This window comes from Garra rufa, chromosome 7 (genome assembly GCF_049309525.1).
Source record: "Garra rufa chromosome 7, GarRuf1.0, whole genome shotgun sequence".
NCBI classification, from domain to species: domain Eukaryota; kingdom Metazoa; phylum Chordata; class Actinopteri; order Cypriniformes; family Cyprinidae; genus Garra; species Garra rufa.
The window spans coordinates 41,501,916-41,525,333 of record NC_133367.1 but is presented as its reverse complement, the minus strand read 5'-3'; the positions used below and the strand labels follow the sequence as shown (position 1 = coordinate 41,525,333).

Genomic DNA, 23,418 nt, shown 5'->3' with positions numbered 1-23,418 from the left:
TATATATATATATATATATATATATATATGTGCTGCGTTAACGTGAGACTCTTATCGGGCGATAAAAAAAATATCGCCGTTAATCTATTCTCAAAGTTGGGTTGGGAGCTGGGTCTAAACTACGTAAGCTGTGATGACTTTCACCTTGATATTTTAGCGCGGATGACGTATACCTAGCCGAATTGAGTGTATGATGATCCGTGATCCGTACGGACCAAACCGGTACGGCACGCATGTGATTCGCGGATTAACTGTTAAATTTAACCATCATAGAGTAAAAGTTTATAATTGGCACATGTTTTGTCTTGCCAATTTATCAATTCAAACAATTTAAAAAGGGAACAAGCACGCCGACGCACACACCTGAAGAGAGCACGCACACAGAGAGAGAGAGAGAGAGAGAGAGAGAGAGAGAGAGAGAGAGAGAGACGCGATTCACACAGATTAATTCCTCTTTAACTTCTATTTGAACGGAAACACACATACAAAGTCATGTCTTAATACCCGTTTTGGTATTCTGGTAAACACAGTCGGTTATGTCTTCAGTGAACCGAAACAGCTGAGAAAGAGATGCGTGCCAGTAGTCGGTACGTGCATTATGCCTTAAAGAGACAGCATCCTATAAATACCTGCAGTGAGAAGCACTAGTTATTTTACAATTAATTATTAAATTTCCGCACCTGAATTCTAGGGTTATTGATTTTATTAGTAACTTTATGTTGTATTCATTTACACTTGATATTTGTGTAATTGTTCTTGTTTTGTTACTGACTTTATTAGTTCAGCTAGTAGTGTTTGTTGTGGATTAGAAGTAGCCTACTTAAAGTAAGCATTCAGTAATTAGTAAAAAACAAACTTTTTTGTTTTGTTTTTTGCTGATCCGAAAAATGATCCGATCTGTGACTCCAAATCCATGATGTGATCCGAATCGTGAGTTTTGTGATCCGTTGCACCACTAATATCCATGCCCTTGCGCATCTGTGTATTAATCTGCAACGCGCACGTCGCACAGCCTTTTACTCAGAAGTAGGCTACATGCAGTGTGGGAATAGTTGGTTACACAAGTTTGTATAGTTAATTGTGTTGTAAATGCAATTGTCAAGCAGTTTGTGATGCATTTTGGAAACAGGAGATGGGCCCCTGGTCTAATGCGCCACCTGGCTTGAGAAACCCGTTCTCAAAGACTTACTTTTAGTCATTATTTGGGTAGCACACATATTCTGAATGCCTTCAGCAGAATTCAAATTAGCCATATTAATCTAGATTAATCTAGATTAATTCCAAAATTAATCTAGATTAATCTAGATTAAAAAAATTAATCTATGCCCACCTCTAATATATATATATATATATATATATATATATATATATATATATATATATATATATATATATATATATATATATATACTTGTTACTGATACTGTCTATTTAAAAATTTGCTTCGACTTTTTCGGAGATGTGAGCTCCAAGGCGTCACCATTAGTGCTCATGAACCCGCCAAGAGCAGCCTTACCTCGGCCAGACTTTTGGAATTTACAGCTGGCTCTGATGTCTCTATAATAGTTAAACATGAGATATAATTTGTTTTGCTGATATACAGTGTGCCAATATTGCATGGCTACGAGGGTGATATTGCTTATATCAATAGCTATGTTTCCATCCAAATATGCAAATTTAACTTGCACAAAACTTAAATATTGCATAAAACATTTGCAAATAAAGCAACGTTTTCATCCAATAAGCCAAAGAGAACAAAATTGTCACTTCTGATAAACTGCCACTAAATATCACTAAGAAATGTCAGAGAAGCCACTGAATATAATGATTTTCATATTACTTGCACCTCAGAGTGAGCAGATGAAACATAAAAGCGGTCACTGCTTTCGGAGGCGGATGCCTGCTGTTTGGGAATGCAGTCGTGTAAGACAGATATACAGAAAAACTTTGATGACAGACTTTGCTCAGGCATTTCAGAATGACCAAAACAACATTTCTGATGCTGTGAAATGAGATCGGTCTGCTGGTTAGTCACATTATCACATCCCATCATGCAAAGTCACATGACTTTTTTTTTTTTCTTTTATTCTGTAAATGTGTTTCTATCATAGTTTATGCACATTGAATCTTATCAGAAAAAAAGGTTTACATACTGAAATGTATGTGCACTTTTAAAATTTATGCGCATCTTGGCATTTCCATCTAACCTAACACCTAACCCCGCACCTAAACCTACCCCTGACAGAAAACGTACAAAATCATACGAGTGAGATTTGTACGAATTAGCCACCTTGTGAAATACGTACAAATTGGTCGTGAGATAGTGTTGCGCCATTAACTAAAGTTTTATGTCCTTTTAAAGGCACAATATGTACGTTTTTGCTGCTAGAGGACGCATATTCAAAACAAACAATGAAACAAAGGCATAGTTTGATGACGCCATGATTGAGCGAGTGCGATACATGGCTCGAATGCAGCAGAGCTTTTATAATGCCACAGTCGTGCACTTACACTCCTTTAGGTCATGCGTATGCAGGGAAAAGTGATGCTGATTTATCTAGACACATTTGAGTGAGTTGAAAGTTCTGTTATAATGCTATTCTGTGCATTCATCATCTGTCTAATAAATGCATAACACATTAAAGTGTTTTGGGGGTTTCCATGTTTTCTACAAAATAAAACCGGAAGATCAAGGGTGTATGGCGTCATTGGCAGGCGACGCAATGGGTCTGTTCTACTGTTTTTTGGATATTTTATTCAAACATCTTACATATTGTGCCTTTAACACATTATACAACGATAAATCTATAGCTTGTATTAGTAGTACTAGAAGTAGTAGTAGTAGTTTTGCAAATGAGAGACAAACAACATAATGATGATTAGAGACAACGGAATATAACCTACAGTATTATTAGCTATTCTTCATTCTGTAAACGGAAGTATGTGGTCAAAATATGATTTGGCGCCATTAACGCAGATAACTGGCTGGCAAATCACTGGCAAATCCAATAATTAGTGTCAAAAGCACTCATTGTAAAAGCTCTGTATCATCCCAATGTCTTATAAACACAGCTTCGTCTCCAGGCAGACTGGTGCAGCCAAAAGAGTCCTAGAAGATGCGTAATCAAGTCAATCAGATTGAAACTGATTATTTTAGAAGCTCTTGCATTCTTGTGAGTAATATGTTTGAGACGGTCAGTGAACAGACTGTAGGCGTCTGAGACTGAGACTACCATGAAACATGTCAGAGCATGTACGCTATCCTCTAGGACACGTCTCCGACCCACATATTCTTTATTTATGGGTTTTCATCTTCACGGTACACTCAATTCAACGTATAGGGACTGATGAACTGTGACACTGATCTGAATGTATTCTAAAAGAACCTGCTACATACATCCACACAAAATGTAAACAAATAAGCAACACCACACAAAACAGACATTCATATAATAGTACATGAACCCTGCTCTGACAGCAGCACACTGCTTTATTACACTCAGGAATGAGAAAGCAGACAACAAAAGAGGCAATTTAGAGGCAATGTTTCAAATCTTTCTCCTTCGGTTTGTTCCTCCGCATGAAATCTGTCTCGAACGTTTGTGGAGTATGGCACAACAGCCTCCCTCAATTTTCTTTTTGTGTTTATGAATTGTCTGGCTGCAGTTCGGCTTTTTGCACGCTCCGAAAGCCATCTTAGATTGCAGATTGAGCTGAATTCACGCAGCGTCTCGACAATAAGGCGACATTCCATCTAATTGCTGGAGATCAAAAGAGATGTGCAGATGAAGTGATATTTCCCAAGTGCGTAGAAGCCCCTTGGCGCTTTGTCCTGGTTGACTCGGAGTAAAAAAACTGTCGGAAAAAGACGAATGTAAGTGCAAATGTGAGTAATCACCACAGAATTATGTGGAAAACAATGAGAGGTGGTCGAATCCATCGGTATCCCAAAGTATGCCATTATCGCTTTTGTGCTAGGTACTTAAAATACACGTTAAAGTACACGGTACTTAAATACACACAATGGTGTGAAAGTTATTCTTTAGTAGGAGCAGAACAATGCAGTGTCGGAATGAACACGTCAAATCATAATAGCCATTTCCAAACTCGTAAGTGGGAACTTCTTAGCCGCAATAGACTCGTTCCCAACAAAACAAAGCTTTTCTGGGGCACATCCATGGCACATCACTTTGTTTGTCCTCAATGATCGACCACCCAGCCATTGAGAAGCAAATATCTGTCTGTCTTGAATACATCAGCAGACCCCTGAGGTCTTTTACCATCACAAAAACACCTTGTACAGCATCTATCAAGCGCTGAGGACTGCTTCCATTAAACAACATGTCAGAAGCCATGGCATTTCCCATGAGTCATATTTTATCACCTCTTATCTTCAAAAAATATTAACTAACTGTTGAAGGGCGATAAATGGTATCACCATGCCAATCTTCAGAACACTCTTGGGAAGAGTAACACTCTGGGGCCGTCTAAAACTTTATGGTGCTCGCAGCAGTTTGAAAGTGCTTTCTAAGGTGTTTCTGAAAGCAGATGGATATGTCATGCTGAAGAGAGCGCGGTAAAGACGTCAGCAGGGACACCATAATAAGCAGTTAGACGCTTCGCTGGTTCTTGGGTCAAAGTTTTTGAAAGGTGCAGAGCAACTTCCGGCTCAAATTGATGGTTGTCTGGAAACATATATGAGAGAGACTAAGCTATTAACCTTAGGGTTCCTCTTCCTGTCTTCCAGCATGTTTCTTTCACTTCCAGAGTATTGTTTTTGAAAAATGAGCAAGCTTAGAGCCAGGAAACCAATTTTCCAGAACAATGTTATATCGGGAGACTTTTGACAGTGAGTAACTTAGACTCTGCCTTTGCTAAACGCTCCGTGAAATATTTGGCCTCGGGAAGAGTGACAAGAAACCTGTCGAAAACGCGGGCCTCTGTAATCAGTTATAGATATGAAACTGACGAAGATGATGAGAAGTAATGGGTTGTGTACTGTATTAGAAGGACCCAGAGGAGTGCGAGTGTGTGTGTGTGTAGGACTACTTGAAGACCTTTGGCAGTGGCCCACAGCAGTGGTTTCGGAGGATAATGCACCCTGACAGTACTCAAAGCCTGTGCAACTATAACCGAGGGGCAGAGACAACACAGGCGCCAAGACACACACACGCATACATAAAGGAAATGTATGCTATAAGCGAGATAAAGACATTTATTCATACATAAAGATTCTCTACAGGCGCAGAAAAAACTAATTCAAGGACACGGATACACCCACTATCTTTAATTCATGAGTATGAGTAATGTCAGGTTTATAGCGTGCACTCAACCATATTAAATACACAATGAACAGGATATTCAAACGTGGTGAATTGCGTTCAGTTATGAGACAGCCAGGAACCATTTTTGGTGTCACTGACATCAAACCTGGCACAATGTTAAGCTTTTCGACTATTTTTGAAGTACTGTATTTTGTAGTTGTTAAAAAAAAGAATGTTGTGTACACATAAATTCATATTAAAATTTTACAAGTGATTTAAGTGATTTTGGTGTTTGTTCATCTAGATGAATCGGCCGTAGCCTTAAAAAATGTCATTTGGTGTGGCCATGATTTATAATAAAACGTATTCACTATTATTTCTTAACATGCTTAACATTTTTTTTAGATCTTCTCAGTAATCAAGTGTTTGGAAACAAAGTATTTGCATTTCTTTTTACTTTTTGTAAAAAATGATCTCATATTTTTGTTCTATAATTTCAGAGTTGCCTTCTTAAATGTAGCTATCAGACTTATTTTTCTGTAAATTGCATAAAACTTATGCAAATGTTTAAAAAATATAATTCACTTAAGCATACTGTAACAGTTATTCACATGTTAGCCACAGAAATTAGATAAATTATTTTTTTAATTTAATACAGTTATTGCTATTATTGGTTGCACCACATGATGAGTGGTTGCTCCAAATGACACAAAGACCTTTATAGATATCATTATTTTTTTTTTAAAGAAATGTGTGAAAAGAGCAGCACATGGCATTAACTGCAGTCATTTATAGACCCAGTTATTTCAAAACTTTGTCCAATCTTGGCTGCTCAATTGACCCTTCGCCTGGAGTTTGATTAAGGGGATCTGGCCAATCATAAAGCCAAATCCGCCATTTTTGTAATAATATTAATAAATATGTAATAAATTACTAATAAATGCATAATTACCAAACTAAAATTGTATGCCCTAAATTATTATTTATTTTGCATATTTTCTCATATTGTACAAAGATTAAACTTAAAATGTCTGAAATGACCCAAATTGCATAAAACTCTATTCCAACTTATACAAAAATAAAGTGAGCAAACAAAAGTGTGCAAAACCTGCACAATCTCCAAAAACCTCCCTTCCTTTAGAGACGTCCTCACTTGTAAAACTGGTATAAAAATAAAGTAAATGGTTTTTTGAAATTGTAAAAATGCAGAAAGTTTTCTGTAAGGGGTAGGGTTAGGGTTAGGTAAGAAAATATGTATATAAAAACCACAGAAGTCTTTGTTGTGTCTCCATTTAGATAGCTAATTAAACGTGTGTGTGTGTGTGTGTGTAGTATGTACACATCATATGCACCAAGCAGAAATCATCTATAAAATCACTTCTCACATTAATATGAATTTTAATCCAAGCAATTAATGCTTAGTCAGATCCCCATTAACACAGGTCAATGAGATATTAAAGCTAAAGAGAGTAAACATAACCTGCCTAAGAGGTATCACTAAAGGCAAATGTATAATTGGATGAACACAAGGGATGGGGGGGGGGGGACAGCACCACCAGGGGAGGCTCTGGCAAATACTTCCCTTTCATAATTTCCGGCTTCAACCAATCAGTACTCAGAAGAACCCCCCTCCCGATCGCCCCTCCTCCGAAACTCCATGTCTGTTTATAGAGCGCCAGAGAGAAGAGAGAGAGACAGAGAGGGAGTGTAGTACACACTCAAGCTCCGCTAGAGAAAAAAGAGGAAGACCCATACAATTCAGAGAGCAGAGGAAAAGGAGAAAAAAAAGGATGAATGCTGAGGAAAAAACATTTTGATAGGAGACCAGGATCTGGGAGCAGGGAGTCTTACGATCTTTGATTGGGGTTTCATCTTTTCACCAGTTTCTCCAGATGCCATATGGACACTGGAAGCTTGGAACTTGAGAGTTAGCTTTAGATGTCATTTGAACCAAATGGACGGACAAAATCTATGTCTAAAATTGAAAGACTACTTTCTTCCGGTTTTGGAGCAACACTGATAAAACAGCTGTGTCGTATCTCTGCCTTCTTGTTCAAACAAACAACAGATTGTTTGTACTGTGGACTGTTATTGTGGCTACTCTGGACCAGTGCTCATGTGACACGTTGTGCGCCTGCTGTTCAACTGAGGGCAAGATTATCCTAACTGAACTGGACAGGATGCTGACTTTCTCAAAAGCATCCTCCAGCCTGCGGCAGCGAGCTAACTCTTGATTTAAGACCTCTTCTGTGCCGTCTCAGATGTCAGAGCTGCAAAACAACACCAACTGTTAAAAGGATGGTGCACAGAAGGTTGGGCTCAACCTTGAGGATTGGACAAAAACAATTGCTTTCACTTTGAAGACTCAAATGGCCATGCCTCTCTACCTGGGAATGGACTAAAATCTGGGGCAGTACTCGAAATTCAAGTAACAAGAGTTATGAGGCGGGATATTTGGAGTAATCGTTGGCAAACTTAAGGTAAAGATAATCTTATTGTCTTTAACTTCTAAGATTAGAGTTCTGCTGTTTTTGAATCAGACTGACAGTAAGTTGATTAAATAATAATAGTACTTGCATAGATGCACTTTCATGCCTTAGGCTGACAGAACAGTGCCAAGCGGCAAAGAATTCTTGAGCAAGGTATCCACTGCATTAAATAACTGATGTCTTTTTGTTCTCCTTGTCTTGCGATCTGCTCTGTCTGATTTTTAAGGAAGGGAACACCTAACCAAGGCGACACCGTGTAGACCTCTACCCCGGTGAAACTCTGGCTGCTCCGATTCCCAACCAAAGCATCCTGACGGCACAATGCTGTGTGCTCAGGGTGTGGCCGCACCCCTAATGCTGAGCTCTTTTCTGCTGCAGCTAGTCAGAGCTAACCTCCCCTCTGGTTGCCTGATTGCATCCGATATCCTGAGCTGCACCAACCTTGGCCTCAACCAAGTCCCGGAGAAGTTGCCTGTAATGGTGGCAACACTGGACCTCAACCACAACAACTTAGATCGTCTTGAGGAGGGTAGCTTCGCTGGTCTGCCCAATCTTGACACCATACGGTTGGCCCACAATCAGCTGAGCAGACTCACTCCTGGAACCTTCCGGAACACGAGCAACATACGCCATCTGGACCTTTCCTCCAATCAACTGAACATTATCGAGGACCACTACTTTCAAGAGTTAGTAGGAATCAAGGAGTTACTCCTCTACAACAACCGCATAGTGACAGTAGAAAGCAAAGCCTTGAGTGGTTTGACAAACCTACGAAAAGCCTACCTGAGCCATAACAGACTGACAGATTTCCCCTTCTTTTCCATTCAACAACATCCCAATCTAACTACTCTGGATCTAAGTTCGAACCGTATGCCCAACCTTCCCGTCGAGGCCATCTCAGCTTTAACGGAAAAGGTGCAGAATGGATTGTTCCTGCACAACAACAGCCTAATTTGCGAGTGCTCCATGTACGGTTTGTTTAAACAATGGGAGTACAGAGGCTTTACCTCAGTGACAGAATTTCAAGAGGAGCATACATGCTTGATTTACGGTGAGAAACGTGCTGTGTTGCATTTTCTCAAGCATGTACAATATTTTGAGAATTGCAAAATAAAACCCCCCATGAGGAAAGTTAGTAAGGAAGCAGATGCTGGGGACTCAGTGATGTTGGATTGTGTAACATCATTAAAGGGAAAGCATCTCAACTATTCGTGGGTATCCCAACGTCACGGATACATTGTTCCTCCTGGTAATAACAATACGCTGCGAATGTACTCAAATGGTTCTTTGGAAATCTTGGCAGCACACAAGAACGACTCTGGGGTGTACTTGTGCATGGTTCAAGACCATCAAGAGTCAAGCAACGATTCTCTTGAAGTTAACGTAACTGTGCAGATGCACCGTCCAGAGGAGGAGTCCTTTAACACTGGCTTTACAACCCTTCTGGGCTGCGTCGTCAGCCTGATTTTGGTCCTTATGTACCTGTACTTGACACCCTGTCGCTGCTGGTGTCGCAAACAGCCTCTACCAGCAACTCCGAGCCCTGCAAATGAATGCAGTGCTCAGTCATCTATCCTGACACCAACACCACCTGCCACTACGGAGGGCTCCGGCCGCAAGGTCAGTAACAACAAGCATGTGGTCTTTCTGGAACCCATCGAGAAGGCACAGAATGGGAGGCCACGGGCAGCACTGGCCCTCGAGCATCCCAAGCTGTCCGTAACGCGGAGCGATGCTGACTCTGTCACTTCCGTCTTCTCAGATACCACTATTGTGCCATAGCGGCTGCTTACTGTCATCCCAACGACCTGCTCAAATGAGCATGTGGGTCCTTCAACGTGGCAGTCTGCAACTGCACAGCTACTCAGGAAAGATCAGGGAGAGGGCTTTGCAAGCCCACGGCAGGGAGCAGAACAGAGCAGGAAAGCACATACAATCAGAGAGAAGAAAGATATAAAAACAAAAAGGCAAAAAGATGGAGCCAAGCGCTCCCAAGAATCAGCTTTAAGGCTTGACTGAGCCACGGCGGTGCGAGAGGAAGGAATTGGTTTGAAACTACAAAAGCTGAGGAGGGTAAAAAGCTTTCCCTTTACCACTGCTTGAGCCTTGATAGATTCATAGCTATGAATGCCTTGTCTAGAGCCTATAACCCACTGAATACTGCATAAACCTTACTCTAATCTAGAAATAGCATGAATGACATGAAGGAGAATAACAAGCGCATACTGGATTTCTAGTTTTTTACAGATATAACTAGAATGTTGTTTGTTTTAGATGCCCTTTGTATCCCTGTGTTTCAGATTGGCAATTTGGTGAGTAGTTAGCAGCAGTAATTCATTTTCAAGGGGTCATGCCCACTTTGCAAATGTAAGGGTTCGGGCCAGAGAAAATAAAAGTGGAGATTGACATTCAGTTGTGCAAAGTGGTGCTCGTAACCTATTCCAACCAATGTGGATATCACACAGAGGTCACATCTCATCCTTAGTATGATTATATCTTGACATGGATGAATTTTAATGAAATGGAATCTGTGAAAAAGTACCTTTTCCCACTCCCTAAGCATTCCATGTTTCCCCTTGCCACCCACCCCTCTCCCCTTTCACGAATCCCTACTTTCTCAGCTTCTTAATAAATCCTTTTGCTTCGACCCCAGAGGTAAATGTCTGCCTTGTTATTTTTAAATAAAGTCTTTATGGCAAAGGTGAACATTCACACTATAGAATGTGTGTTCTAAAGTTCCTGCTTTTCTATTCAAGAGTAAATTTAAACTGTGTGTGCAACTGTACAAAAAAAAAAAAAAAAAAAAAACAATCAAAAGCTGCTCCCAACTAGAGCATGACAGAAGTTGTGTGACATATGTGGGATCAAATCTAAATATTCATGAATATCAAATAATACTCTTTTTAACTCTGGAACCTCAGGACCGGCGAAGGAACAGATTCTGATTAATCAACTTTTTGTGATGGTCTGGAAATATGCCGTGACCCACAAATTAAAACATATGGGTAAAGGGAGAATTTTACAATAGTAATACATTACCCTTGAGCCGAAGCCCATCTTCCCTAGTGTAACTGCATACTAATGAATGTGTTTCATCCAAAACTGTACTGCTGTCACTAAAACCACCACCATCATCATCATCATCACCACACTGTTTTGTGCCACAATTCTAACCACATCTGCATGGATACACACTTTAACATCCAAGGCATGCATAGTTTCCACCTAGGCTCTGGAGTAGAAGAGAGTGGGGTAAGATGTGCCACTTTTTATTTTAAAGGTTGGTTCACCAAAAAAAATTCTGCAATCATTTACTCTCTCATTTCATTCCAAGACTTTCTTACTTATATTAGATATTTTGAGAAATGTCTAAGTGCATTTATTTTTTATTTTTTTCATACAATTGAAGTCAATGGTAAACAAAAAACTGTCTGATTACCAACATTCTTTAAAATTTAAAAGAAAGTCACACAGGAATGGAGCAAAATGAGGGTGAGTAAATATTGTATAAGTAAATAATAAGTAAAGTAAATTATATCTGGTGTCTGAATACTTTTTGGTTTGACTGTATAATACATATTTTTAGAAATAAAACTGACTTTTTCCTCATATGCATTTCTTAATTTAATGCATCTGATGGGCCATTTATAAATAAATATTCATATAACCAAAGCCATACAAAATTTTCCACCGTGGCACATCTCACCCCCACCTACCCTAAAGCAAAATATTTTAAAGATTTTGACTGTCTCACAACATCCAGATGCCCAAATATACCACATTCCATAATCGTCACCACCCTGAATGCATGTTCTGCTGGCTACGTGTCTTTTCATGCTGTGTAAAGCTCCTGTTAAGAGACTTTATGCAGTGGGGTGCAGTTGCTGCCTCTGAGCTGTGTGTGGTCCACCTCATTAGTGTTTTATTTATCACACAGGATCAATCCTGTCAAAGAACGATATGTCAAAACTGTGACAGCACAAAAAAAGCACAGGAGAAACCTCATATGAGCCTAGGGCTAATTGAAACCCAAGGTTTGTGTGTAAGAGGGCTTTTTCGATATCAAGTTTCATGTGTATGTGTGTGTACTGTAAATAGCTCATCATTAGGAAAATAAGATGCAAGACGATACCCAATAACACAGGGTATGACTAAAATCATACGCTAATGAGGAATCAACGTTAACAGTGATAATGATGTGTAAAGTAACATAAAAAGGCACATATTCACAGTATGGACCTATCAACAACAAGCCAGGACATCATTCTAGATTGCAGGTGAATGCGTAAAGGGAAATCCTATAGTCATAACATCTGCTGAGCTGTAAAGATGGTCTAAAAATGTTCTTCCTCGTGCACCATACTGAGCTTCAGATGCCTGAGTGGGAAGACCAATATGGGCTTTTGTTTGAACCACGAGCATTAAAAGCTTCCAAGATATTTTTTTTTCTTTACCATTGCTGCTATAGGACACAGCGTATTGGTCCACACTGGCAACATGTTGACAACGGACTATATCTTGTTACAATATAAAAGGCCTTTTCAGGCCAAATCTAAATTTTGAGAAGCAAGTGAACGCAAACTTTTAATATGAAACAAAATGTGTAATTGTATTAATTACCTCAGGTGTAAAACATGCTAATGCACATAATAGAAATTCTATACATTATAAATGATATAAGGGTCACTGACAGATAAGGATTTGACAGGCCAAATTTAAAATACACATAAATTCATATTAAAAGTGTTTTTAAATCTAGACGAATTGGCCGTAGCCTTAAAAAATGTCATGTGGAGAGACCATAATTTATATAAAAACGAATTAATTTCCTTAACATGCTTAACATTTTATTTAGCTGTTCTCAGTAATTAAAGTGTTTAGAAACAAAGTTGCATTTCTTTTGAATTTTTGTAAATGATGATCTCATATTTGTATTCTACAATTTCAGATTTGCCTTCTTAAACGTAGTCAGCAGACTTACTTTTTCTGTAAATTGTATAAAACTGATAAATGTTTAAAAAAATACCATTCACTTAAGCATATTATAGCAATGATTCATATTTCAACCACAGAAATTATATATTAAATTTAATACAGTTATTGCTATTATTGGTCGCACCACATGATGAGTGGTCGCTCCAAATGTCACAAAAACCTTGAAATAAAGTATTTTGTGTATATAAACCATAAATTGAATATAAAAGCACAAAAACTGTGACATATATCTATAATGGAAGACACTCTGCAGTGGTCACACCACATGATATTTGGTCGCACCGCATGATATTTCAAATTCAGTCAAAATTTGCAAGCACAGAATTGGCCACCTGAACAAAACAAGCTAGCTTTCCACAAAAGGTCACTATAAAATTAATAAAAAAAAAATTAAAACAAAAAATAAATAAATAACTTAATATTCATTGTTTTTTAAAGGTCATACCACGATATCCAAATTTGGTAACTACATACCAGCCGTTAAAAAGGTTCCATGGGTCCTTGGCAAATTGGTATATGATGCAATTTCATATCTTTGAATGGATTTCGACATAAAAGTCACAAAATGGGACTTGATGGTCGCACCACATGATATTTCATAAAGTTGACACCACAGGACTACATAACACTTAGGAAATCATGCCAAATGGTGCATAAAATTAATCTGAATAAATTTAGGGTAATTTCAAAGATGTTTAAAAAAAAGTTTTGGGAGGATGGTCGCACCACATGATATTTTGACACTTTGATTAACAGAAAAATTAGAAATAACTATGTTCTTTGAAAATGAGTACATACATGGGAGAGGAACTTCATATATATGGCATCTTTTTTTTTTTTTTTTTTTTTTTTTTACACATTTAAACCAATTTTAACTGAAAAAAATGCAATTGGACAGAAAATTCAAGCATCACGTCATTGCCCCATAAATAATTAATTTTCTGTCTAAAAATTCAGAGCATTTGGTGTTTTATAGTTTTGTTTTTGTTAGTCACATTGCATTTGGTGTGAACAGTCCATCACAGCTTAGCTATTAACTGAAAATGAGTCTTTTCTATTTAATTCACTTCTTTCAGACAATTTATTGCAGCAATGCCTTCAGCAGCGCTACATTGAAAATAAACGCACTGCGTTAGTCTCCAATAATGCAGTCGCATGAGCTCGGCTTTCATTTCCTGGCTTTTCTGCAAGATTTCCACCATTAAAGCTCAACAGGACAAATCCAACAGTTTTGCCCAACAGCCTGTGAACATGTAAATGAGGAATGTGTAATTGATTAGCTTGACTCTATTCCTGAACGCTTTAAGCGGAACTGGAAGCGTAATAAAAAAAATGCATTTGAGAGAAAGAAATAGCTTATTTAACTACTGTGTCTAAGGTGTAACTTTTAGCAATCGTGACGAATGGCAAACCAACATCAAAAAATGCATTCGCATTTAGCCAGGCAAATACGTTAAAGGTACTTTACACTGAAAAACAATGAATCATATACAAATTCAGGAAATTATTGCTTTGGTTAAGTTTGAAAAGCAGGTCCCTCAGAAGAACGACAGATAAATCACCCTTCTTTACAGCATCTTTCATTTCCTGCTGTTCTGGCCCGTCCATTTCATGGGTATTTCATCACAGGTCGACAACAGTCCTTCGATTACCAGCAAACAAATTTAGAGCGCTCATCAATCAAGAATATTTACAGTTCTGATGAACCTTGCAAGCATGCCAGACTAATAAAGAGCTGAGATTGGCCTCCTACAAATACTGTCTGGACAGATTTAGCTGTAATCTACATCTGAGATGAATCCTTCACCGCGGTTGTTATTTGGTTGTTCTTTCATTCTGGGAACTGCGCGGGTGAAATGAAAGCTGTGATTAATTCCACCTTAAGAAAACAAGCAGTTTTGCTGCAGTGTGGTTTGTTATTTTGTTTTTGTTTTTTCTTGTTTTGTTAGCATATTACACAGCTTTAAAAAAAACATTAAGATATTGAATAATCCCAATCATAAAAAACACATGCTATTGTTTATTTAATACTGAGCTAAGATATAAGACATTTCACATAAAATATGTTTACATACTGTACAGTCCACAAGAAAAAATAATAGTTGAATTTATAAAAAAATAAAAATAAAAAATAAATACTGTTCAAAAGTTTACATCCCCTTGATTCTCAATACTGTGCTTTTTAATTTTATTACCTTGTTTGTCCTGAACAGTTAAACTGCCTGCTATTCTTAAGTAAAATCCTTCAGGTCCCAAAATTGTTCATATTTTTGTGTATTTGAACCCTTTCCAAGAATGACTGTATGATTTTGAGATTCATCTTTTCACACTGAGGACAGCTGAGGGACTCGAATGCAACTATTCACTAAACGTTCACTGATGCTTCAGAAGGAAAAACCATGCATTAAGAGCAGAGGAGTAACTTATTTTGTCTTCAGGGAAACATGTATCTTCTGTAGCCTCTAAAAGGCAGTAGAAATATGATATGATATGAATATGATATATAGGTAAAATAAGAAAAATGCACACATCTTCATTCTGTTCAAAAGTTTACACCCCTGGCTCTTAATGCACAGTTTCTCCTTCTGGAGCATCACTGAGCGTCACCTTCTGTAATAGTTCCATATGAGTCCCTCAGTTGTCCTTAGTGTGAAAAGATGGATCTCAAAATCATACAGTCATTGTTGGAAAGGGTTCAAATATATAAAAATGCTGGAAAACCATAGAATTTATGGGTCCTGAAGAATTTCTATGAAGAACAGCAGGCAGTTTAACTGTTCAGGACAAACAAGGGACTCATGAACAACTATCACTAAAAAAAGAAGACAAAAAAGGCTGTGGATCATTCAGGTAACAACACAATATTATGAATTAAGGGAAGAATCATTTTTGTAAATTCAACTATTATTTTCTCTTGTGGACTATATGTAAACATATATTACAATAAATATCTTATTCAGGACAGTACTAAATAAAAAAATAACATGCATTTTGTATGATCCCTCTTATTTTGGTAAAATAATTAACATTTTGCAGATTCTGAAAGGGGGTGTAAACTTTTGACCTCAACTGTATTTTTCTACGGAACATAAAAAGAGATGTTTAGCAGAATGCTTATGCTGCTCATCCAAGTCATCCAAGCTTTTCCTGTCTTTCTTTCTTTCTTCATTTGAAAAGAAATGAAGGTTTTCAAGGAAATCATTCCAGGATTTTTCTCCATATAGTGGACTTCAATGGGAGCCAACAGGCTGAAGGTCCAAAGTGCAGTTTCAGTGCAGCTTCAAAGGGCTCTACATGATCCCAGCCGAGGAATGAGATTCCTGTCTGGTGAAACGATTGTCCATTTTCTAAAGCTTACAAAGCAAATGTGCAAAGAAAGTCAAAAACTCTTTACAAAAAAAAGATAAATCAACGATGTTGGGCGATTTTGAAATTGGCAGAGAAAATGACCAATCGTTTTGCTAGAAAAGACCCTTATTTCTTGGCTGGGATCACATAGAGCCCTTTGAGGCTGCATTAAAAGTGCAGCTTGGACCTTCAACCTGCTGGCTCCCATTAAAGTTCCCTATATTTGGAGAAAAATCCTCAGAAGTTTTGCTCCAAAAAAAAAAAAAAAAAAAAAAAAAATTCAACTGAAGAAAGAAAGACATGGACATCTTGGATGCTTGGGAAAGAAAGAAAGAAAGAAAGAAAGAAAGAAAGAAAGAAAGAAAGAAAGAAAGAAAGAAAGAAAGAAAGAAAGAAAGAAAGAAAGAAAGAAAGAAAGAAAGAAAGAAAGAAAGAAAGCTTAATAGAATCATTACGGATTGACTTTCGTATACCGTCAGGAGTCTTAACAGCCTAATTCCTTAGATCACTGAGGGAAAGCTAGTATAGTCAAAGAGGACAAAGTACTGCTTTAGAGTAAAAGTCCGGCAACCTTCATTAACAATTTATGACGTCTCTCTGACTTCAGCATGTAAACAAGCCCAACAGTCTGAAACGTATTCATCTCAAAACTAAAACTAAAATCAAGGAATCACAAACTGCACTACAAAGTTTGTAACTAGGTCATGTTGGCAGTTTATATGAAAATATGTATTTCAAATAAATACATAATAACAAAATGGAATCAAACTAATATTTTAATTCAAAATTAATACAAATTCAAATTTCGAATTTCAAAAAGATGGAATTACAGCTTTGGCCTAGATTCATTTAAAGTGTAAATCAAACCACGCTGGAGAAAGTACTGGGCGTCAGGGACCAGGTCAAAGTAACACCAACCCTTGCAGGTCAACCTTCTCAAATGCGCATTACGATTGAAACATACACATACAATCAAATGAAGCATTACGATTCTCAAAGAAAACTGGAGAAGAAAATTGGTATCTGTGATAAAAACTGCAGCATAGTGAAACAGAGACTGGCCAGTTTTGTTATATCTCTCCCATTCATTTTCTGTAAAAGCATTTAAATTAGTTTAGGTCTGGGTATCGATTTAGGACTTCCCCCGTTAGATGTGTGTGCGAGCGTATCCCTTTTCACTCTCTAAACCTAACAGGATGTTTAGACATGAACTCCGAGCCTGGAGTCCGCTTAAGTTAATTAGCAGGCATTGTTAATGAGCGCTCTGAGCCGTCCAGGGCAGGCTTACGATGACTTACTGCTATTAGTGCTGTACGGAGCAGACAACCAATTAAAAGTCATGTTCAAAGACCTTTACCATATTAGTACCAACATCTCAATGGAAAATAAATCTCATGAAAGGCAAAATATTATAAACACCTGAAAAACGATGCGGCAAAGATTCATGGAGCAGCACTATAGCCGAACAGCACAACTGAAATTTGGAAAAAACCCTACTGATGCATTGCAGGTTGAGGAATCGGATCAAAACAGGAGAGAGAAACACCTTAGAAGCATGTATATGTCACAGTTCAGTTTCACAGGGAAAGGGTGAGAAAAAGTCTGTAAAATAGAAGGTGGCACAGATCAACACAGGAACTGCAGAGGATTCTGAGTGAAATTTTGAGAAACAGCATGAAGAAACACATGCAATAAAAAAATTTTGTGAAATGAAAAACAAGTATGGTCTTGAAAAACTAAGTTAGGTTCTGTTGGTGGGTTGCTTTAATTATAGTAAAACTCCTTTCACTTTGCAAATGCTTTGACTAAGGAGCAATTCTGCAAATCGAGAGCTCCATTTGGCTGCACTAAACCAGTATTTACTGATGGGGAACGTCGACCACCTGTGGCGTGGAGTCTCACAGAGCAGGGAAAGCTGCCACCTTAGCCTATTACAAAAACACTCGTTTCGTATCACCATTACCGTCTAATAACACCCCACAGCGTCAAGATTTCTTATTTTTAAGCACCACGGTGAAAAAAAAAGCAAAAGCTAATATTCTATACTTCCACGACTGCATGCGTCCGTGAGTCACCGCAGAGCTTGTGAGAAGGTGACACATGTACTTGCAGCTTTGACAGGCCCGTAAACTGTGAGTTGAGTGATTCAAGGTTCAGAATTGAACAGTGAGTGAAAACTGTCGTGCCAAATAAAGGGTTTGGACTCTAGAGGAAATTATCTACCTAAATATTTTCCATAAAACATCCACAACTACAGCTTCAAAATCAATTTGTCACCTCTATTTCATGAATGTTTTGCGATGTGTTGCTGTCATATTTGGTCTAAACTCTTAAAAATAAAGGTTCCAAAAGGAACCTTTTTGTTTTTGCAGTGATGCCATAGAAGAACCATTTTTGGTTCCAAAGAATCTTTCAGTGGACAGTTTCTAAAAGAACCAATTTAAAGAACATTTCAAAATTCTAAAGAACCTTCTTTAACTATAAAGAACCTTTTCTGCATTTGAAAGAGTCCATGGATCTTCAAGATTCTTTATAGAACCATTGATGCCAATAAATAACCTTTATTTTTATGAGTGTATCATGGATATAAATGGCCAAATAATGTTGAAAACAGGTGTTGACTGGAATGGTACAAGGTTCTTGGCATTGATGGCTCCATGGAGGATCTTTAACATCTATGGAACCTTTCCATTCTAAATGGTTCTTTTAAGAACTGTTCACTGAAATGTTTAAGGAACCAAAACTTGTCCTTCTATGGCAGGGGTCACCAAACTTGATCCTGGAGGGCTGGTGTCCTGCAGAGTTTAGCTCTAACTTGCCTCAACACACCTGCCTGGAAGTTTCAAGTATACTATTAAGACCTTGAAATAGCTAGTTCAAGTGTGTTTGATTAAGTTTGGAGCTAAACTCTGTAAGACACCGGCCCTCCAGGACCAAGTGTGATGACCCTTGTTCTAAGGTATCACCCTATAGTTTTAAGAGTGTAGATCAGTGGTTTCCAACCACGTTCCTGGAGGCCCCCAAACGCTGCACATTTTGCATCTCCCCTTTGTCTGACACACCCATTTCAGGTCTTGGAGTCTGTACTAATGAGCTGATGATCTGAATCAGGTGTGTTTGATTAAGGTGACATGGAAAACATGCAGTGTTGGGGGGCCTCCAGGAACGTGGTTGGGAATCACTGGTGTAGATAAACACTGAAAGCTAAAGCTTACATGGACACTGGCCATCACATCTCAAAGGATGGTCATCTAGACACGGTTTCAGACGAGTGAGAAAGGCTCAGACGTTCCTGCCAGAGCTGGTCAGATGGGCGCAAATACACACATGCAAATGTATGACGGAGCGACAGGGATGTGATGCTTTGTGTTAAAATGTACTTGGTGAGACAGATGCCAATGTAATAAATGAGACATGGGATGAACTTTAAACAAATATGTCATAAAGGATTTTCTTGGATGTGCGGAACAGATTTCTGAGCTGCTCTTTTCCATACAACGAACGTGAATGTAGATGGAAGATCTTGAGATCTTTTTGGATGGAAAAAGCAAAAACAAATTAAACTATACAACAGTTTTGTCTGATGACTGGAATTTTAACTTCCATACACTTTACCATATGTGACCCTGGACCACAAAACCAGTGTTAAGTAGTATGGGTATGTTTGTAGCAATAGTCAAAAATACATTGTATGGGTCAAAATTATTGATTTTTCTTCTATGCCAAAAATGTTCTTTGAAGATATTTTGTAAATTCCTTACCATAAATATATAAAAACTTTTTTATTATTAGTAATATGCATTGCTTAGAACTTCATTTTGACAACTTTAAATGCGATTTTCTCAATATTTAAATTTTTTGCACCCTCAGATGTTCAAATAGTTGTATCTCGGACAAATATTGTCATATTCTAACAAACCATACATCAATGGAAAGTTGTAAAAGTAAAGATTATTGGAGTATACTCCAATAATCTTTACTTTTACAACTTAAAGAAAAGTACTATTTAGTATTATTACGAAATTACTATTTCAAACTTGTCAAATGTTTTAATGTTTAATTCATGTGCTTCTTTATAATATGATAGTTTTGTTTGAAAAAAAAAGATTGAAATGTAAGTATTTTACTAAAAAAATAATACACTGTATAAAAAAGCTATTAACATTTAAAAAAAATTAAACAACAACAAAATGTTTACTTTTTTATTATATGTTATAGGAGACATATTTTTACTTACAAAAAGGCTTTATTTTAATTACAGCTTTATTTTAATTACAATTTATTTAATTTTAACAAAAAATTACTGTAAAGGATCTTAAGTTTAAAAGTTACACAGATTTAAACTATAAATTATACAGCAATTTATATATTTTACCTCCAGACACTACATTTTACAATATTTTACTGTTCAGTTACAATTTACAATTTTTTAACCATTTCTTCACTAATATTTCACTGCTTTGTACTATTATGAGTTATAAGGTGATTTATATTTTTATTTTTAATTTAACAATTTATTGTAAATTTCAACTGTAAATTATATACTAATTTATACATTTTACTTCCAAAAACAACATTTTACAATATTTTACTGTTCAATTACACATATGAAATACAGGTTTTATTTTTAATTTAACCACAATTTAATGTAAAGGTTCTCTATATACTAAAGTCATATTTATTTATTTTTACATTAAAAATAATAATAATTATAGTACAACAGTAAAATACCAATATTTACCTGTCGATTTTCTTAATTTTCAGTATTATACTTTCATTTTTAGTGTCACATTGTAAAGAACTTGTTCCAAAGAAAACACTCTTCATAACTTTACATATCAAATAACTGGAAGATGGAAGCATGAACATTAATCTAGTTCTCTTTTGTGTTCAACAAAGTAATCCATATGGATTTGACTTCCTTTGTCATGTGGTTTTCATTTTAGGTGAACTATTGTTTTAATAAATCACACAAATCCGCAAAGAAAAACCCCATCTTCAGGCTTTCTGTAGGATGTATCAAATGTCAGAGGCACAATATTGCAAAAATCCTGAATAGATTGCTTGTCCCTGTGTTACACTCTCCATTCTGATTCTCTCTACTTTCTTTTCTCCACTTAAGATGTGTCAATCCAGACCAACGGTCACACAGCAGCCTCTTGCTCCTGACATATGGACCACTCATGCATCTCCACAATGATCTCTGCGGATAAGATGACAAACACATCTTGGGCCGTAACCTCCTTTTCACTGCGAGAAGCCATACAACTTCACAGTCTCACAATAATATTTCTTCCTACAAAACCAGACTTTTCCTGAAAACACTGCCCACGCACTGTGTATCAGCAAGGGAACGAAAACAATGCAGATAATTCAATGAAAGACAATGATGTTTACAACTTCTGGTTGGAAAATCACGTTTGTAAATGCCACATCAATCTTTCTTTATTTCCTGTGTAAAGCAATAATGAATGAGACGATGTAGACTAAATGACAAAATATGAATCCCTCCCTCTGCCTGAAATGCTAAAATGGTATTCTGACTGTGAATGTGATCTGTAATGATGCATTGTGGGAATGACAAGACAGCATGGAACTGACTTGAGACTTGAAATGAAATGAGGTGGGGAAAAAATGTCTTTAATAAAGGAAATCAAACTCGCTGTTTGTCTTTTCGCAATATTTACATGCACAAGTCGTTTATTACTTTTGTGTCGATACGAAATCTGAAAACAAATTAAACACAAACAACTTAGCCTATTGCTCATTCTTTACTAGGGCTGCACGATATTTAAAAATACTGAGTTTTCAACAGGCCATATCAAGGTTATTATAGTTAACTAAAACTAAAGACATGGAGAAAGAAAAAACTTTGTATTATTATTATTTTTTTATTATTATTATTTTAGCAAGTTGAGAAAGCAACATTTTGTGTTACAATTTAGGTGTACCTGATGTGCTAAATCAAACGAATATGTATATAATTTAAACATATAAGGAATTTAAAAAAAATATACTAAAAATCAAAAGCACACAACATTACTAAATTTTAACTAAAATGAAAATGAAAACTGACAACATAAAAATAATTTAAAATATTAGTAAAAACTAATAGTATCTCAATGCTAAAACAGGACCACATTCTCATTATTTTGACCCATTTCATAAAAATAATTTAATATACTGTAAAATAAAAAAGTATTAAAAATTATTTTTATAGGTAATTTCTAATTACCTAATTTCCAATCTTTTATTTCAGTTTTCAGTGCCAAACTGTGAAGAACTAGTTCAAAATCCCACTTCCATAACTTTAAATATCAAATAACTTAAAAAATAATTGTGTTACACTGAATGGCATTTTAGTGGGTGTCTTGTGTAAATTAGGGAAAAAATTATATTTATTTTTTCATTTTTTGCTCAGAAAAACAAACAAAAAAAATGTTTTGTAAAAGCAGCAATTATCAGGGTTCAAGCACTTTAAGGCATTTAAGTACACGTGCAAGGCATTTAAGCACATTATGTAGCAAGTAGTGGTGGGCATATATAATTTTTTTTAATCTAGATTAATCTCACTGTAATCTTGGAATTAATCTAGATTAAAATGGCTAATTTGAATTCTGCCGAAGGCATTCAGAATATGTGTGCTACCCAAATAATGACTAAAAAGTAAGTCTTTGAGAACGGGTTTCTCAAGCCTGGTGGCGTATTAGACCAGGGGCTCATCTCCTGTTTCCAAAATGCATCACAAACTGCTTGACAATTGCATTTACACAAGTCATTTACAAGTCATCATAGCTTGCGTAGTATAGACCTAGCTCCCAACCCAACTTTCAGAATAGATTAATGGCGATATTTTCTTTTTATTGCCCGATAAGAGTCTCACGTTAACGCCGATAACGGCCCACCACTAGTAGCAAGCTTTTTTTTCCCTTTTTTTCCCCCGCAAATACAGGTAATTTACCATAGAAATATTATGTTTTGTAACATTTATGACTGTTATAGTGTGGTCCAGTTGTGGTCCGATCTCCTTAAATCTTTGCATGCTTGTTTAGAATCACCTGTTGCATGTGCATGTTTTGAGTTTTCCTTTAGGCTTTATAGGGTTTGGGGTAAATTTGGACTGGCCTCTTTTCTAAACAACTCCATCATAGCTTCCTAAAGGGTAAATTTCCATTTCCATTACCATATTTATTGACCTAGAGAGTCCAAAGAATTATCCCGAAGTGTTCTTTTTCCAAAATTAGCAAAAAATCTATGACCAGTTTGTTTTTTTAAGTAATTTTTTTTTTTTTTTTTTTTACATTTTCTGAATAATTTAACAC

General features: G+C 36.7%; 3 protein-coding genes across 4 annotated transcripts in view; 2 read left to right on the top strand and 1 right to left on the bottom strand.

Annotated features, from left to right (window-relative positions):
- Positions 1-23,418, top strand: part of LOC141338169 (E3 ubiquitin-protein ligase RNF123-like) — a 201,681-nt gene that overhangs the window by 121,468 nt on the left and 56,795 nt on the right. The gene's annotated exons all lie outside the window — the stretch shown is intronic.
- Positions 1-23,418, bottom strand: part of LOC141338899 (E3 ubiquitin-protein ligase RNF123-like) — an 89,936-nt gene that overhangs the window by 29,252 nt on the left and 37,266 nt on the right. The gene's annotated exons all lie outside the window — the stretch shown is intronic.
- LOC141339097 (amphoterin-induced protein 3-like) lies at positions 6,982-21,757 on the top strand. 2 transcript variants are annotated; one of them, XM_073844730.1, is made up of 3 exons: positions 6,982-7,744; positions 7,980-9,373; positions 21,219-21,757. In XM_073844730.1, exons 2-3 carry the CDS (start codon positions 8,075-8,077, stop codon positions 21,294-21,296), a joined length of 1,377 nt encoding a protein of 458 aa, XP_073700831.1. In that variant the 5' UTR covers positions 6,982-7,744; positions 7,980-8,074; the 3' UTR covers positions 21,297-21,757. The 2 variants fall into 2 exon arrangements, with proteins under 2 accessions (XP_073700831.1, XP_073700830.1); XM_073844729.1 differs by lacking the exon at positions 21,219-21,757 and having other exon boundaries at positions 7,980-10,405.

Bases quoted from the DNA above. Each gene is read 5' to 3' on its own strand.
- LOC141339097 (XM_073844729.1), top strand. From the start codon at position 8,075: ATGCTGTGTGCTCAGGGTGTGGCCGCACCCCTAATGCTGAGCTCTTTT.